The sequence below is a fragment of the Metopolophium dirhodum genome, chromosome 5 (assembly GCF_019925205.1).
Source record: "Metopolophium dirhodum isolate CAU chromosome 5, ASM1992520v1, whole genome shotgun sequence".
In the NCBI taxonomy this organism is placed as follows: domain Eukaryota; kingdom Metazoa; phylum Arthropoda; class Insecta; order Hemiptera; family Aphididae; genus Metopolophium; species Metopolophium dirhodum.
In genome coordinates this window covers 39,322,368-39,340,986 of record NC_083564.1, presented here as the reverse complement: position 1 = coordinate 39,340,986, position 18,619 = coordinate 39,322,368, and the positions used below count along the sequence as shown (strand labels likewise).

The 18,619-nt window shown below is 28.6% G+C and overlaps 3 protein-coding genes across 4 annotated transcripts; 1 reads left to right on the top strand and 2 right to left on the bottom strand.

Annotated features, from left to right (window-relative positions):
- Positions 1 to 1,200: 1,200 nt before the first annotated feature.
- LOC132945739 (tubulin alpha-2 chain-like) lies at positions 1,201 to 3,434 on the bottom strand. The gene is made up of 7 exons (XM_061015491.1): positions 3,418 to 3,434; positions 3,289 to 3,319; positions 2,904 to 3,231; positions 2,529 to 2,830; positions 2,291 to 2,461; positions 1,875 to 2,228; positions 1,201 to 1,813 (listed from the first exon to the last, which is right to left on the bottom strand). The coding sequence occupies exons 1-7, from the start codon at positions 3,432 to 3,434 to the stop codon at positions 1,553 to 1,555; spliced, it is 1,464 nt and encodes a 487-aa protein (XP_060871474.1). The 3' UTR covers positions 1,201 to 1,552.
- On the bottom strand, positions 3,289 to 6,672 carry LOC132944462 (cytochrome c oxidase assembly protein COX15 homolog). The gene is made up of 8 exons (XM_061013820.1): positions 6,385 to 6,672; positions 6,237 to 6,317; positions 5,798 to 6,045; positions 5,555 to 5,741; positions 4,584 to 4,830; positions 4,192 to 4,346; positions 4,017 to 4,130; positions 3,289 to 3,943 (listed from the first exon to the last, which is right to left on the bottom strand). Exons 1-8 carry the CDS (start codon positions 6,451 to 6,453, stop codon positions 3,809 to 3,811), a joined length of 1,236 nt encoding a protein of 411 aa, XP_060869803.1. The 5' UTR covers positions 6,454 to 6,672; the 3' UTR covers positions 3,289 to 3,808.
- Positions 6,673 to 6,792: 120 nt separating this feature from the next.
- Positions 6,793 to 17,931, top strand: LOC132944463 (RAB6A-GEF complex partner protein 2-like). 2 transcript variants are annotated; one of them, XM_061013822.1, is made up of 8 exons: positions 6,793 to 7,135; positions 7,387 to 7,619; positions 7,742 to 7,891; positions 7,954 to 8,066; positions 8,190 to 8,342; positions 13,711 to 13,900; positions 14,326 to 14,573; positions 17,090 to 17,931. In XM_061013822.1, exons 1-7 carry the CDS (start codon positions 7,014 to 7,016, stop codon positions 14,538 to 14,540), a joined length of 1,176 nt encoding a protein of 391 aa, XP_060869805.1. In that variant the 5' UTR covers positions 6,793 to 7,013; the 3' UTR covers positions 14,541 to 14,573; positions 17,090 to 17,931. The 2 variants fall into 2 exon arrangements, with proteins under 2 accessions (XP_060869805.1, XP_060869804.1); XM_061013821.1 differs by lacking the exon at positions 17,090 to 17,931 and having other exon boundaries at positions 6,794 to 7,135; positions 14,326 to 17,081.
- The last annotated feature ends 688 nt before the right edge of the window (positions 17,932 to 18,619 follow it).

Below are 18,619 nucleotides of genomic sequence, written 5' to 3'. Positions count from 1 at the left end.
TATACATCATCAGAATTATAAACAATTTTTTTTATTTAGATTTAAGAAGGAAACGTACCACAAAAGAAAAAAACATTTATTTGCCCTCATTAAATCAAATATCCAATTGAGACATGCCATTTTTAAAGTGTCCAGTTGACTCCACTAGATTTTATTAATTTTGCGTTGGCTATTTTTTCACTTAACGTAATCTTCGTCTCCACTCACCAAGTAGTTAAGTATTATCAACATACTTATACATAAGAAATATAATCAGAAACACATAACAATATGAAATGTAAGTGGTATATTATAAATTTTTTTTGCACATGTACCTAGATGAAAAGTGTAAGCAAATAAATTCAGAGAGTATAGAGACGCTGAATTCTATGAAAATATACTATGTGATATTTAACTAAAAACTCTGTAAAGAAAATTGTGATACCTACTCTATCTGCATTCGTCGCAACTTAAAAATACGTGGATTATATTGAGTATTAGATAACATATAGGTAGTCATATAGATACTAGTACCTTCAACACACTAATAGGTGTTAGCACTTAGCTGTGACCACTGTAATAGGCATCTGGTATACAAATATAATGATCAGAAAACTTCATAATAAATGTCGAAGTATAATATAATAATGTAGGCTATGTTACACTGTAGAGGCAGTGACAATTTTATAGCCGGACTTATGCTTATAAATATTATGCCAATACATAAAACTTTAAATTTAAATCATCAATTCATCTAATATATTGGATTATTCTATAAATATTTATTTTCATATTTATTGGAATAATTAATTTCAATACATTATTCCACAGTAAAACACTAAAATCAATATATCATAACCCCATAATTATGTATTCAAATTAGAATACAAACATCATTTTTAATTACTAAATATAATTTTTAAAACGTACAGTCTATAATCAATTTATATTAAATATAGTATTATTTTTTTATAACCATGTTTTATGATGATGTGTTTTACCTTTGTGACTACCTTCCCATTAGTTATTCAATATTTGAATCTTAAATAGATAGGTACCTACATATTGAACATTTCAAGAAAATATTCAGCTTTGAAATATGAAATTAAAAATGTATGCTGTCATTTAAAAAAGTAAAACTAAAATTTGAAGCTCAAAAATCTACAGGAACTAGACAAAGATTTATAAAATGCACATGCAAGATAAAATGTCAATCCAAAAAATGTTTGTATAAAATACAACATTTTATGCCGTTCGAAATGTCATACATCAATTATCTATAATATACTGCAATAACTAATAAATAATAATAAACATATTTTGATTTAAACTTAAGCTTTAGTATTATAGTATTAGAGTGAATTTATTTATTATCTGACATAATCTGTGCTTGTATGTTGGCTGTTACATGATATTTAAATTGTTATACAAGTTCTGAATAATATGACGTAAAATATTACACTTTAAAAATGATTTTAAGTAAAAAATATACTTAGTGTCATGTGACAGATAAGTTTATTATTTACAACATATTATATAAACATTGTATTAACGAAACAAAGTTGTTCAAATATTATGAACTTTCAATTTCTTCATACTCTGCTATCAATTTTGAAATATTTCCATTAGCTGCATCGAAAGTCGCTTCATCCATCCCCTCTTCCGTATAATGATGTAAAAATACCCGTTTGGTCAACAATTTATTGTAATTGTTCATTGTGTTCATCCAATACTGTTTTATAATGGTATTGTTACACAATGTTGTCGTTGCTGTAGATGGCGCAAAGATTCCACTGTCTGGCACTGCGATGGGAAGTAAATTGCATAAACCAAACTAAAAGAAACAATTTACATTTAAAACACACTTTGTTCATATCAAAATTGGTTACACTCACCTTGAATAGTGGAGAGTTCAAATTATGCGTTACAGGAATAGATTGTTCTCTTTGAAGAAAAGCAATAGTTGTATTGATATTGGTTGGTTTTAAATTCCCCCTGAACATCATACAAATTGACAAATATTTGCCCAGCCTTGGGTCAATTTTGATCATTTGATAATCACTATCAAAGCTCATTACAGCCGATTGTGTACTGGCTGATGAAATACTTCTGGCATAATTTGTGATGGGAGCATATGAAATTAATGGAAAATGCAATCTGGGCTGAGGTATTAAATTTGCTAACAATTCTGAAATGTTTCTCATCATTGAACCTTCAAACCGAAGTGACAAAGTAATTCCTGATGTAACCTAATATTATAATATTTAAAAATGAATTTTCATTTGCCTTATTATAATACAATAATACATACTAGTGCTACAATACTATTTATGTTCGCAAAAGTAGGTTGAAGCAAATCTAATTTAGATCCACATATATCATAGATTGACTTGTTATCAAAGAGCAAAGAACAATTGACTACATCTAAAACATGATGAGTGGTCAAGGCAGTATTATATGGTTCCACAATAATATTTGAAAACTGCAAAAATTCTATTATATAATAATGTTTACAAAAATATTTTTATATAGATATAATAAAAACAAACTTCTGATGAAGAGCAAACATTTAAGTCAATAATTGTTTTGTTTGGATAAGTGTTTCTAATAGTTTCGATGATCCTTGAACCCATTCCAGATCCAGTACCCCCACTTATTGATCTAAATACAGCAATACCCTGTAATGAATTACAATCTTCTGCTAAACGTGCCAATTGATCCATAACTTTTGATGAAAGTTTTTTGCCAACTCCATAAAAACCAGCAGCATAATTACTCGCTGCACTTTCTTTTCCAGATATCATATTCTCATAAGAAAATAAGTTTTGGAAATTTCCACTCTTCAAAACATCTGAAATAAACCAATTTATTAGTATACAACTTTATTAAAACTATACCAGAATCCTCTATGATTAATTACATACCTATAACTGAAGGATCAGTGTCTACAATAAGAGCTCTAGGGACATAGGAGTTGTCTTGCGTCAAAGAAAACATTGATGTAGAATTGGTTGTTAATTCTTTAACCGTTCCATCTGGATTGATTCCATGTTCAAGACAAAATAATTCCCAACATGCTAATCCAATTTGAACACCAGCTTGTCCAATATGAATCCATATGAACTCACCTTGTGATGGTGGTGGTGGTGGTGGTGGAGGCGGTTCTGGTTCAACTTTTTTCGGTTTTACACGTCGTGCTTTTTTAGATTTCTTTTTTTGTTTCTTGCCAGATTTCTTTTTTGCACCTTTTTTCTAAGGGTTTTTTTTTAATACACATTAACAATATTTTTAATAGTAATATATTCTTACCTTTCCCAATTTCTTTTCATTTTTTTTATTTCTTTTCATTTATTTTAATTTAAAAAATATTAGGTAAAATTGTTATAATGTATTAAAAACATTTATTATTATTTGAATTGTTTATATTTCCAATGTTACATAAAATAGATATACATTTGTTTGACCTCTACTTATTATTTTATTTTTTTTAATGGCCGAACAACTTAATTTTATCAAATTATATGGAACCTATGTATGCACATTTCCTATTCTCAAATAATAGATTCCTTCCTCTGTATTCCTGATTGCTTTCCACAAACTATGTTCAATCTTTACAAAAAAGTAATAGGTACATTATTGATACCACTATTGAAAATTAATTAGCATAAAACAATTATAATTCTATAAACAGACATAATTATGTTTGAAAAAAAATACTGTAGGTACTGAATAAGTGATAAATACTTGTATAAAAACAATTTTTTAATCATTTAAAAATACTTACTCTATTTATTTTAATCTTAAATTACACTAAAATTAATCTAATAATTTATATTTTAGGTAATGTTTTAAGTTCATGTACAAGCCATAAAGCAAGTGAAAGTAAAGTAAGTGACCCTGACTGATGAGCAGCAGCTAGTGAAACCGGAACATAAGTAAGAAGTGTAGAAATTCCTAATCCCATCTAAGATAAAACAATTTTAATCAACAGTTATAATATGTTAACACAATTTTACAAATTTTCAATTAATTCTTACTTGGCACCATGAAAATGCTGCTAAAGCAGTGGCAGCCGCTTTAGCTCTTGGAGGCAGCTTACTTTTTCGAGACATAACATATAAAGCTGACAAAATTGAAACAGTACTTATTCCCTATAAGATGATATCAAAATAAGTAGTTAATTATTGTTTTTATAAATATGTTATAAATTACCAATATTCTGTGGTCAAATTGCACTGTGGTAGGATTCTCCGTGATGTTGCTAAGTACAGGTTCTATTTGCAATATATCATCTGGTATCCATTTGTCACCCATTTTTGGAAAAGAATTATAAACCAATCCAGCATCTAAACCGGCCACAAATGCACCTAAACGTTGTATGAATAGGATAATTAATATTTAAATCAATTTATTATATTTCGGTAATTTATTACACTCAGAATATTATATCAATTTTTAGATAATAATTTATTTATAGAATACAGTATTTATAAGCTTAAATTACCTATAGTATAAATTTTACAATTATACAATCAAAAAGTTATATTAGTAATCTCTTTTTTATTCATAATAATAAACGAGTTTAGATTATTAATCATACATACCAGACATAGCAGTTAAAAAGACTAATCCTTTAGCTGCCATTGCCAGTCCCAGAAACTTTTTAGTAACAAATCCAGTTACTGTAACTGGTAGGAGGATGCGTAGTGAGTTTGTTAAAAGAAATGAATACAACACAAATGCTAAACCCAAATGGGAAGCTAATCTGTACTGTGATACTCTTGGGACGTCTGTGGGCTTGTCAAATCTATCTTCTAGACCAGATTTTACCATATACCATCCCATCAAACCCTAAAATAAAAGTATATTAATTCAAAATCAATAACAACTTTTTTTAAATGTATTAAGTATAATGAAAAAGTATAATAATTATGAGTATAGTAAATATATATTAATTATAAATTACTTATAACTTATAATAGTTAATTTAAACACTAAGCACCTATGTTCTTACAGAATAATAAGGTGTTTTCTTACAGCTACAATAGATGTATTTTTAATTTCCTTATGGATTTAGGGAGGGTGCAATGGGTGCGATGGCACTGGGCGGCAAATTTGCTTTAATAAAATGTAGAAAAAAATGTTAATAATTTATCCTTGGTATAATATATCTAAATTATTACTAATACAAAAAATTTTGTTTTGCCTTTTTTATTTGTACTATAATATACATAGATATGTTTTTATTTATTCATGTAACCTTTATAAATATTATTTATCTTCAACATGGTTATCATAATATATTAATATATTCAGGATATGGCCAACAAATAACAATATATAAATAGTAATAAAAAAAAGTGACAATTGATAGACTTATAGAGTTAAATAAAATTAAAACAATTTAAAGGGGAGGGGGTGGCAAATTTTATTTTACTGGGGCGGCTTAATTTTAAATGCGGTCCTGACCTAATCAAAATGTAAGATAAAAAAAGTTTTTATTTAAATCACAACTCTAGTTTATATTTAATAAAGTTCAATATTTATAGAATAATGTATTAATATCATGTCATACCTGTCCTGCTAACAATACAGCACAAATCATAGAATGTATTTTAGTAGTGCGGCTAAATTTACGAGTAAACCAGAAGCCGGCCATAGGAATCAAAAATGCAGCACCTATGCATCGACCCCAAGTCCTATGTGCATACTCCATCCACCATATCCATTTGAACTCTTCCATAGTCATAGAAGAATTTTTCCTAAAATAAATTTAATAATACAATTTGTTTCAAATAGTCTTGATAATTTAACTCACATTTTGAATTCAGGATATTGTTGATATTTAGTGAATTCTTCCAACCACTGAGTCTGAGTAGTAGGCAATTTTTCACCTAAAAGTTTCCAACTAACCATAGATAGTCCAGACTCTGTCAGCCTGGTGATCCCACCTAAAGCAACAGCTACAAAAACCATTCCACTGCAACCAAGAAACCAATAACCAACATATTTCGGATCGGTTTCTACTTTTTGAATGTTACTAAAAGATTTTTTCCACACATTTAACTGTAATGTAATAAATAAAAATAAAGAATTTGGTATACTATAATATAACTAAATTACAGTTATATATTTTTGTTATACACTTGAACAACTTTTAACAAAAAATGTTAAATAGTCTTTATCCATCTCAAATATTATAGGTTTTAGTATTTTACTAAAGAAATCAATAATTACCACAGTTATGTTGTACTTACATTTAAATTTGATGACATTGGTGTATTGTGGATGGATGGTTGACGAGTGATGGATAGTTGTTTGGATCTTAATAGCAAACTCTACAACATAATAAATTATAATATTTCTTAACCAAACAATATATTAAATTTAACATGGTAATATTACTTTGCCAATTGTAAAATTAGGACTCATCTTTGGACCTATACCACAAAAACATTTGCCTAGACTTAACATACTTAAAATTGTACAATGTCAAATTTAAAATTATCGCAATAAATTGAACTTTAATTTAATTACGAGAACAAGAATTCAAATACCACTCTGTTGTTCAATTATAAAATATATACCTAATTAAAAAATCATTAGTATTTAAATTTAAATTAGATCTGAAATCACCAGGTTTATTTCTGAAATCTTGATTCACAATTTATTCACAAATCACAGTTACACAATTCGGGGTAATTTTAATTTCTGATAACTCGTATCAACAAATATTAAAGATTGATAACATATCAAATGATAAATATGTGATTGTAAATTTTCATAGATAATAGAAGGATTATCTTCTATTATCATCTATGTAAATTTGTGACAAGAAAATGTTTTGAATATTAATATAATAATAATATTATGCATTATAATAAATTATTAAGTTTTTTCAAAGTGGCAATTCTACAAAAATAATTATTTATTACTACAAATGAACTGTTGAATACTTATATTATAAATAAAGTTATTACTTAAGGTCTTGATACAACCATAATTTATTATTCAATCCAGTACAAGGCAGTGGAATGATTGAAGTATCAGCCAAACTCATTGGTGGCCCTATATTTATGCCGGGTAGTAAAATTGGTTGCTGTATAACATTTACTCATCCGCCGTTACCATCAGATTCTCGAAGCCAAAGTAATAGGTAAGAATTTATAATTTTGTATTTCTCGGAATACCTATAACAGAGGTATATAAGTATATTATAATATGGTATTAACATTTAATTTAATATTGTTTTATAATATTATAACAATTCACTTTAATTCATTTTAAGTACTTAAATAATACATAATAAGTATTTACTTTAATTAATAATATAACTAATTTAGTTTATTTTCCTCCTCATTATATGACACATTTTTTTTTTGTTTTACACTAATCTCGTATTTTCAGTGACGTTTTAGAAAATCTAGCATGGGCTAGTGTGCAAATCAATTGTTTGTGTTTAACCAACGACAACATTAATTTTCCATCTGTAATGTGTGTTACCAAAGATGAGAAATATTTAGGAAATTCTGAAACTTCATTTGCGCCGTGTTTAACAGATAATGGTCATGTTGTTTTATCTACAAAACCAAAAATTTTATTTTGTGACGTTGGATTATCTCCTGGCGAAAATAAATCATGTAAGTACTAAGTAATGAAATAATAAACAAATTTAATAATTGACCTAATTATTTTCAATATATTTTCTTTTAAATGAATCACTCTGTTTAACGCTTATAATATATTATATTATATATTTTAGATTTATACAGCGATACATTACCTAATGATGCACCACCATCTTATAAAGGTCATTTAGTTAAATATGCGTATAAAATTACAGTGGGTATGCAACGTTTAAACAGTCCAATTAAACTATTAAGAGTACCAATACGTGTTGTAGTTATACATGGTAATTTTTAAAAAAAAATTATTTGTATTTGACTTATTCAAATGTCTATTCTTGTGTTGTAGGACTTACTGAAGGAGTGACATGTGAGAATAGTATTGATTTATCTCCAAGTAATCCATTTTTAGATTCTCAATATAAACATGAAGAATGTGACATGGCTCTACAAATGCTCCAAGTATGTATTAAAACTAAAAATAAATAAAACAATTGAAAGTGGTAATAATTATAACTAAATACAAAACTGAAATAAGTTAATATCTTTCACTAACATTTGTATTATTTATTTGAATTATTGTAGAATATAACTGCTAAACGAAGTCCCAATTTTTACAATATAACAAACTCTCGAGGAAAAGTAGCTCGATTTTGTTTATTCAAACAAGCTTACAGACTTGGTGAAGATATAGTTGGAACTTTTGATTTTGAACAAACAGATGTGTCTTGTATTGAGGTATTGTATATTTATATATATTATTATTTTATGTATTATTTAAGTATGTTCTGAATAATTAGTTAAGTAATAACTAAATTTATATATTTTAGTTGACTATTTTTTCGCATTTGTAGTTTTTTAATCACTGTATCTATACAGGATAGTAGATAATGTACGCCTGACCAGTGTCAACAACTTACATACACAAATTAATACAATACAATTATATATTATTTTGGTGTATAATAGTCTTATATCATATTATACTAGCATAAAGATCTAAGCATAATATAGTATATTATAGATTTGATTTCTTGCTATCAACCTGTAACTGACTAGGAATATAATTAAAAACTTAAAAAATAAACTACCCCATTATATAAAAAATTGTGCGGTATGTACTACTTTCAATGTTTATAAATGCTTGACTAAAAATTAAAAAAAAATTACAAGTTTATCCTGTATTACATTTTTAAGCTTTTTGGCTGAGAAAAACAATTTTTAAACCCAACATATAAATTTTTAAAAAAATGTGATGGGTAATACAGTTTTCTAATAAATTGAACAGACTAATAGAAATGTTCTACTTGTAAGTATAAGATTATAAAATAACTGTAAAGCTATATTGTATGTGTAACTAGTTATATCATGATTGTATGTTTAAATATTTCAAATGAAATGGTGGTAAAGAAATTTCCCTTGTAAGTACTTGCTACTTATATTGAAATATAAGTTTATTAGTGTATTTTATATTGACTACATGATGTTAGGCTGAAGTGGTTTTCAAGCGATGTGCCGCAAGCGTCAGAAGTAGATTTGGAACTGTTAAATTTATTTTAAATCTGGAAACGACCAAAAAAATTGAATCATGCGTGTTTGAACTTTGGATAAGTCTACGCATCGTGGTTCACCGATTCCTAATAATTAATAAACATTTGTGAGATAATAATGAGATGTTCAATTGGATTCTCTGTTGAATAATCTACTTATAGTTTTAAGCGTGTGTATCATCATTGAGTACATATTTACATAAATTATATACTCAATGGTAGTATTTACTCGTATTGTGAATGTTATCGGTAGTCTGTGATCTTACTATACTAATTGTAGCATCACTGATCGGTATACGTCGACAAGACTTAGTAGATTGTATGACGTCAAAACTTTGTGAAAGATAATATGAAGAGTTGTTTTAAAAAGGTTGAAAACTACTGTTTGAGTATCAATGTTTAAAGTCGTGAAGATATTTAGTTAAATATTGTTAGTTTCTCTTTTTTTACTACGTTTATTATGTTCATTTTGGTTTAAAAATAGTGCAATTAATTGCCATAAAAATTTTAAAGCTTTAGGATGTTCAGACTTGAAACATAAATAACACGTTAAAATCATTATTTTAAGAATAAAATATAGTGCACAGAGAAAAAATTGCTCAACCACTATTATAGATAGAGCAAGTAGATTCCTCATCTACAGCTACACACAAGACAACCATTTGAAAGTATAGTTTCACACTTACACCATTGATTTTGATATATATTTTGAAACAAATATAGATATTTATAAGCACTCAATATGTGCTGAACATGGTATACCTATTAATATGTCTATGGTGCCAAACATTCAATAATAAATACAAAATTGTCTTTAAATGCTATTATTTATCATTTATTTAAAATCGTATAATAATAATACAACACTGTCTTGCATCAAGGTGAGTGAAGCGATTAGAGTTCATAACGACCATAATACCGAATTTCTGTATTCTATATTTCTATCCATGATAATATCTTTAATCCTAACGATTTAAACTGAACATATAAATTATAAATGGGTTATCATAAATGGAGATTCCACACTAATGACGTTCACTAATAGGGTTGATTTTAAAGCTTACTAGGCATATAATAGGATTTGTTGAACTTTTGGTTTCAACGCGGTCAAACGCGTATTATGTTGTTCGTCTGGTTCGTGATTAAATATCTATAATAATGTTAAGCGATTATAATAGTTTAATAAAAGCCATTAATTTTGGGTACATTGCTTTACATTTCGGTTATAATTATGTACATTATTGATTTTCAATTTTCAACAACCTTCATAAATTCACTAAAACCGTAAAATTATATTTTATTATTTAATTTGGTTCTTGACAGTTTTGTAAATGGCTCGTTTGTGAATGCAACCATATTATTATTCCCCCTCCAACAATTTTTCATCTCCCTAAACCCTATTTAAATACATTTTCGTCGAATAATGCCGTGGTCGTTATTTTTGAAACAAATACAACAAAATATTCACGAGATAAAATATTACGTAAAATATTTAAATTTAGTAGATGCTAAAAATCAAACTATTTAACGTTATTAATAATAAATATTATGCAATTTAACTATACATTTTAATGTCTTATTATCTTAATGCTTAAGGTATGATAAAAAGTAACGAAATAATAATGTAATTTTATACTTAGCTATAAATAAATACAAACACCCAAATCATATTAATATTATATGAAATAACATTTCTGAATTAACTATAAAACATAATAATATAATCGTGATTATCTGAGCAAGAGATTTACTATACCTACCTTATTAAACAACTTAAAGATAAAAAAAGGTGGATAAGTGGATGTCGCTCTGCTGTACAGTAGGTTACAAGTGGGTCACTGTAATGGATGGTGTTAAATTTGAATTCAATGATATAATATCATTGTATAAGAAAAACGATTCTGAGCGAAAACGGTCAGTCACCCTATGATATTACCAAGTATATTTGATGATATTATTGTGAATAAAGTAATTTATATATAACCTATTAACGTGGAGCCTTGTTTTAAATTTTCAATCCTTAGCCATAAAAGTTAAACATTTTATAAATTTTTAACCACAAAATAATTAATAAATTATAAATTTGATAAATGTTGTCAAAATTTGAACTTTAAATGCTTATAAAAAAAAATTGTGCAAATGTATTTTTAATATTTTTCAACTGCTATTAAAACGATATATCAGGAGTCTAATATTAAATTTTCACGCTTTTTTACCCAACAAATAAAAATTTATTGATATTTATAGAAAAAAAAACTAAAAAAATTGAAAACTGACAATGTCCGTAAACAGCTCAAAAAGAGTCAAAATATTTTCAACATTTTATGGTGTATAGAAAATGCTAATATAAACATTCAGTGAAATTTTCAAGTATCTACAGTCATTCGTTTTTTAATTACAATAAAATAAAAAAATTGTTACATGAGAAATCGAGTAAATATCAAATGTTGTAAAAATATAAATTTCAGACGCTCATAAAAATTTAATTTAAGTTTCTTCTAGACATTTTTTTTTTGATAAAGGTAGACAAACTTATGAGTAATCTTATATTACATTTTCAAATCTTAGATTTAAAAAGAAAAATTTTTATGAATTCTCATCAAAATAATTTGCTATTTTTCGTGATTTTTCCGTATTTTGTCAAAATTTGAACTTTAAATGCTTATAATTAAAAACTGTGACTAAGGATTTTTAATTTTTTTCATCTGCCTTTGAAACAATAAACTAGGAGCCTTCTATTAAATTTTCAAGCTTTTTTACTCAATAGATAAAATTTTATTGATATTTATAGAAAAAAAAACTAAAAAAATTGAAAACTGACAATGGCTGTAAACAGCTCAAAAAGAGTCAAAATATTTGGAAAATTTTATGGTGTATAGAAAATGCTAATATAAACATTCAGTCAAAATTTCATGTCCCTACGGTCATTTGTTTTAGAGTTACACCAAAAACCAAAATCGATTTTCTCGAAAACAGATTTTGCGTAAAAATTCCCGTTTTTCCTTAATTTTTCTTTTGTTTTTTCACGTCGCTTGTGAAAACTACTGGGAAATTTTTACTTTTGACCCCCCAAAGTACCAACTAGATTCACTTTTCTATCAGAAAAGTTACTATTGAAGAAAATCCAAGCACTTTTACTGTCCTAAAAGGTGATGACAGACACAAAAATAAAAAAAAAATAAAAAAAAAAATAAAAAAATAAAAAAAAAAACACACATCATTGTAGAATCAATACATTCATCGCTTCGCTCAGAATCTAATAAACCCTAAGAATCAATGTCTTAACATTTGTATTGTAGTTAATATGATTTTTTATTTCAAGGGTACAATATTCTGAAGCAAAAAATATTATTCATTGTTTATTTTTTAACAACTATAAACATATTTTAAAGATTAAATTATGTCTACCTATAAACATATTTTGTTGGACAATAGCTCGAACTGGTCTACGGTGGATGAAAACCAAAAATACAATATCTTTGGTAAAAAAAACATGCATATATAGCTTCAATTGTATCAGTTCGATAGTTTTTCGATTAATTTCCTTCATTTAAAAAAAGTATTAACTGCAGAAATGCTAACCATAAAAAATGAAGACCCACATAATTATAAAACCGATACATTTCTTACGATGAAATATAGCTTACAATCTTTTTTTTTTTGGTTGATTATAATAATGTACTTTTTAATTTTATTAAGTATTATCCTTATAATCTATTAAATTAATGTACAAAATACGACACTAACTAATAGCTTTTTTTTTATTTTTAAATTTATTACTTAATCATATAGTAACTATGAGTAAGTATAAAAAAATCCTGTTTGCGTTATTCATTATCAAAATGTTGACGTAATTATCATAATTTTAAAGAGTAATTAACAGTTATTTTGGGGTATATGAAAAAACACATAATGTCATTCTTGTAATTTCATTATGTTCGTTTAGACGTCATATAAAATCCATGGTCAAGGCAGGATTCAAAATACCCTAGATATTTTATAAAACTATACCTAAGTATAAGAAAATAAAATTATAGTGGCATGGTGTGGCACAGTGCGTACCTACACTGAAATCGGAAACGCACTAGATGTACGTAACGGCCGGCGTTGCTAGTTCCCGGATGGGTGACCACCCGGGATTTTTAGCAACGAATCCTTGCCACATAATATACAAAACCTACAAACAAACAAAACAGCTAATGGCCTAAGTTGCCGGGCTCAAGTTCAATAAAAAAAAAAAAGAAAAAAAAAATTATATATATTTTCAAAATAGCAACCTTTAAATAAACATCTGAATAGTAAATATACTAATATATATTTTTTAAATTTTCTCGCATCACTGGTGCAAGATAGGATTGTTCTGAGGGTGAAATCACTCACACATCTCCGTTATTATCTTATATTTTCCCTGATATTGGATACAATTGATGTAAATTCCTACAATACTCTCTATAATAATATGACGATCGGTATTTCTAATTCACTATTTAAATTGGTCACGTGGCGCTCTCCAAATAAAAAATTATTATTATTATGATTAATAACTTACAATACAGTTTACAGTAAGCTTGCAGTGCGAAGAGGCCGTAAATAAAGACTTTGTAGCGGTCAGTCCGAGGCCCAGGAAGGACAACGTATCTATCGTTTCATACAACACTCAACATCAGTTCTGTGCGAATACCTTGAAATCATTTTTGCAGCTTGCTATACCGTTAAACGTCACCCCAGCTTTTAGTACGCTCCTAGGTAATTAAATATTGTATAACTATTTAATATCCACATATATTAAGGCACACATTGTGGAATCGAGGTATACCTAGTGGGAGAAGAGAAGCTAAGCACCAACCACCTGAGCGTCTATAATTCGCAGAAAACAGCTCCTAGAGGATTGTACTTCCAAAAACCGATAAAATAATAAATTTATTTTTCTATGCCTACACAAAAAATCCTCTATATAACGGGTTTTTTTAAATATTCCATCAAAAAAATACTTCCATACTTACACTTTCCTGGTATGCAGTAAGCAGATACTAACCGAAGTATAACCCCGCAGCGTATACGCTTCCAATTGAGTCTGTATAATAGTGGTACCTATCGAAATTGATTGATTACGCGCGCTGTGTATAATATTATTATGTTATTGTTATTATTATGATATAAAATACGTTTAGTATGCGTGAAATGGAGGCTTCACTTTGAATTCGTGACCAGTACGAAGACTTCAGGCGAACGGTTGGTCGAAACCAAGGAGGGCACTTGCTGGACAGGCCCGGAACACGTAGACATCGAGACAATGGTGTGGGATTTGCCCATACAGATTTACCCGTCCGTGCCATCCATAGCAAACGACCCACACGCCCAAACGAGGATAACAATCGCGATATGATTTTTTCCCCATCGTTTACCTATATACATATAGGTATACCATACACAATGTTTTGCACGTTTTATAAAAATATAATAATGTGTATTATTTTTATTATTATATTATTATTATTATTATTATTATCTTTTTTATACAAATTATCAATCAAAACATTTTTTTTACACCTATTATTATTTTTTTGTTTATTATTGGTATCTTGATAAATTACTTTTATTCTGTTATTAAAAGTCGAAAGGGGACATTTTCTAGTGTTTTTTTTCCTACTCCGCTCCCGCCGACCAGCAGAAAAGCCCTTTTACAAATGTCAACTCTTACACGAATACAATAATGTCGTCCTGTCCTCCACGTGACGTGTTATTAAAAGGACGTCCGAAAAGACATTAATCACTGTAGCACACACCGTATACACACGCACACATGTTATATTATTATTATATAGTCGTTGTCCGTCCGTCGCTGATGACCAGTGACGGCTGCGGCGGCGGTCAACTGCGATTGTGTGCAAAACTTTCGGTTAGCCTTCAGACTCGGCGAAATAATAATAATATTATTATTACAACAGTATAATAATAATAATAATAATACATAACAATACGCGGCAGAGCTGCAGCGGTTATGATACAATTTGACAAACAAGGAACCGAATCGCGTATAATTCCGTGCGGTACAAAGGCATTCCTGAGCGATACTGAATATTAAAATAACTTCCGGTCGGTCAAACATCATAAATGGCAAAGGCGTACACTGCAGTAGATACGCCGCACACGTATATAATAATAATAATAATTTGAATAATAATATACGAATCGGTCGTACGGGGTGAATTTTGAATTCCTTGCCAAAGAAAATGCGCTTTACAGTTTTTATATTATATATTGTTATTATGTTCCCTGCAGGGTCCTACTCGTGCACCTATGCGTATGTTTTGTGTTTGTATTTTTATTTATCTTTTCTATAGTATCAATATTATACGATCGTGTTACCTAGAATCATATTGGGTAAGGGACCTAATGGGACTTAGCTTTCTCAAATGTTTTTAACCCCTCAAATTAATAATTTTAAATTCGTTTTCTTCACGTGCCATCCTAGGTTGGCTCTTTTCTTCAAAACAATGTTAACCTGTCATATTTGTTACTTTTAGCGTTTAGCCTATATTCTTATTGTATCAAATTATACAAATTGTATACCGCTTGTAAAAATAAAAAAAATTTAAAAAAAGTTCGTTTTTTTTTTATTCTAAGAACATATATTTTTTATTCAATACTTATTATACTTTCATCTCAGAACTAAATCTACATAGGTATAATGGCTGTATAAAATTGAAATATCGAAAAAAAGGCAACGTATACAATCACAGATAATGTTCCTAACATTTAAGTTTTATAATAGGTCAATTCACTCTAAAACTTAAGTTAACTCCACACAGTCGGTACTGCTGAACCAGTGGACTCAGTGGGAGCAAACAGATAGTGCACTGGCATCCTCTTAATAATAAATAATGCATTCAATATTATCAATATAATTATTATTATTATTTTGGTTAAGTTGGTGCTACAATAGTTGATTTATTTTTTGATTTACAACAATGTTAACTCTATAATTTATAATTGAATAAATGTTCTAATATACCTATATTTGAAATAAATTACTGTGTAACTATATATAGTGTTTCTGTTAAAAATGTTTGTATTAGTAAATTTGTTAGGGGTATGGGGTTTTTCTACTATGATTCTACGTGCTATCAAATATTTAAGTCCCCACCTCTCTAATATTTGCCAGGATCTCCGACTATGCCTATAGATTCCGTGACTATCAATGAATTCCAGTCACCGCCTAAACGGAAAAAGGCGTTTATAATACATACAATAAATATCTATATATTATATTATAAGTAAATGCAAAAAGCCACACGCTCTTTGGCGATAAATTAACGCGGCTTTGGGGTGAGACCACGACACCTAATTCGTTTTCTCGATCTGTTTTGCATGAAAAACACCGCCTGCCGTCGCCGTCGCCACGAATCACGTTCTTTATTCCGTGATTAACGGCTCTCTGGTTCAGTTTAAGGGTGATTTACATTAGCTCATTAAATCGGTCAATTTATTTGTATATATACGTATTTCTATATAGTTTGTAAAAATGAATACTTTTATCCTAACAATTTATACTAACAAATAACAATACTACTAAACATGTTTAATTATACTTTTTTTTTAAATGGCAGCTTATATTTTAAATTTCTTGAACAGGTAGTTCTTTCGAAAATAGGTACTATGTGCATTGTGCGGTGTATAAGTAATGAACTAAAATTTAAATTTAGCATTTTTAGTTTATTCACGTGAATATTTTTATTTTAGAGTTTAGATACCTATAGGCTATAAGAGGAGCTTACCAACACTCACAAATATTTTATAAAATGCTGGCACTTTTCTATTTTGATTTTTGACATCTTAAAATGTTATATCTTGAAACATTTATTACTCCGCTCAGAATTTAAAATAATACTTATATGTATTTAAATTAAAATATAAGATGTATGCTTTTTATAGGTAATTAATACTTAAACGTAGATACGTCGACGCCATCGCCAGAAAGGCGGCACGCACAGTGGCTACGCTGGCCCGGCTGATGCCTAATATAGGAGGTCCCGGTCAATGGAAGAGAAAGCTGCTCGGTTCAGTCGTGGATAGCCAACTTCTCTACGCTGCCCCCGTATATGGAGCAAAGCCATTGCTGATGTCGCCAGAACCAGGATGAATCTCATCCGTCCGCAAAGGTCCGCCGCCCTGAGAGTAACCAGGTCCTATCGCGCTGTTTCAGACTATAGGCTGCACACCGCCAGCAGACCTGGTAGGTCTAGAGAGGGGCAGAATAAGGTCTCGACTACAGGCCGAAACCGAGCCCGGTGAGTTCCGGCCTTCGAAAGCGGCCGTTAAACGCGATGAGAGGAACTCCACTATCACTCTGTGGCAGATTGGATGGCAGGCAACCAAGAAGGCCTCATGAACATGGCACATTAGTTCAGACGTATAAAGATGGATGCGGAGAACTGTCCCATAGGTGCCTCTGACAAGCATAGCTGAAAAAGAGTCAATATATTTTGAAAATTGTTATGTATTTCAAAATGTATTATTTGCAAAATTTCGAGATTTTCATGAATTGTGTCAAAATTTTAACTTTAAACGCTTATAAAATATTTTGTGACATTTATTAAATGGTACCCATGTGCAAAACATATTATGAGGAATCTTGTATTTAATTTTCAATGATTTTGAATTTGCATAACATTTTTTATCGATATTTATAGAAAAAAAATCTTAAATATCAAATGTTGCTCAAAACGTGTCAATTATTTTGAAAATTGTTCATTGTGCTAATATAAATTTAATATGATAAAAATTTTAAGTATATCGTACGGTTATTCGTTTTTGAGTTAAGTACTTACACCTATTACAGCAAAAAATTGGATTTATCAAAAACTTATTTTACATAAAAATTTTCCATTTTTCCTTTATTGTTTTTTTGTTTTTTCGACACTTTTGAAAAGTACTGGGAATTTTAATTTTCGACCTCTCCATGGTTAGGTTAGATTAAACTAGATTCACTTTCCCACTAGAAAAGTTACCAAAGTAGAAAATTTAAGCATTTTAACTAACACAAAAGACGATAGACACAAACTAAAAACACATCATTGTAAAATCAATACACTGGTCCGAATCTAAAATTGTTAGACAATTTTACTGATCTTGTAAATGTTGGTCACGCGATGTGATAAGAATATACAAGACATAAATTAATACCATAGAATAAATTCTAAAAGGTTAATTTGAAAGGGTTACCATCAACAAAAACCTTCTATTTTTAGATGAAAATATATAGATACATTTCTAAATTCTTAGATTTATTATAGATTACTATATTATAGTATATATTATACTTATTATACAGATTATTATAGAGTACCCAATTACTTAGGTACACCTATATTGAATAACAGTTAATGCCGCTATATGACATAAAAGGACCATTCTAATTTTTCATTCAAACGAGATGCTATGTTCAACATTGTACTAGATTGT

Bases quoted from the DNA above. Each gene is read 5' to 3' on its own strand.
- LOC132945739 (XM_061015491.1), bottom strand. The intron at 2,229-2,290 runs GTATGTATTATT...TTATAATATTAG, and splicing joins TAAATAGTATTGTAGCACTA to GTTACATCAGGAATTACTTT. The intron at 1,814-1,874 runs GTGAGTGTAACC...TGTTTCTTTTAG, and splicing joins TGAACTCTCCACTATTCAAG to TTTGGTTTATGCAATTTACT.
- LOC132944462 (XM_061013820.1), bottom strand. From the start codon at position 6,453: ATGTTAAGTCTAGGCAAATGTTTTTGTGGTATAGGTCCAAAGATGAGT. The intron at 4,831-5,554 runs GTATGACATGAT...CTTTTATTTTAG, and splicing joins CTGTATTGTTAGCAGGACAG to GGTTTGATGGGATGGTATAT. The intron at 3,944-4,016 runs GTAAGAATTAAT...GTTTTATCTTAG, and splicing joins CAGCATTTTCATGGTGCCAA to ATGGGATTAGGAATTTCTAC.
- LOC132944463 (XM_061013822.1), top strand. From the start codon at position 7,014: ATGATTGAAGTATCAGCCAAACTCATTGGTGGCCCTATATTTATGCCG. The intron at 7,620-7,741 runs GTAAGTACTAAG...TATATATTTTAG, and splicing joins TCCTGGCGAAAATAAATCAT to ATTTATACAGCGATACATTA. The intron at 8,067-8,189 runs GTATGTATTAAA...GAATTATTGTAG, and splicing joins TGGCTCTACAAATGCTCCAA to AATATAACTGCTAAACGAAG.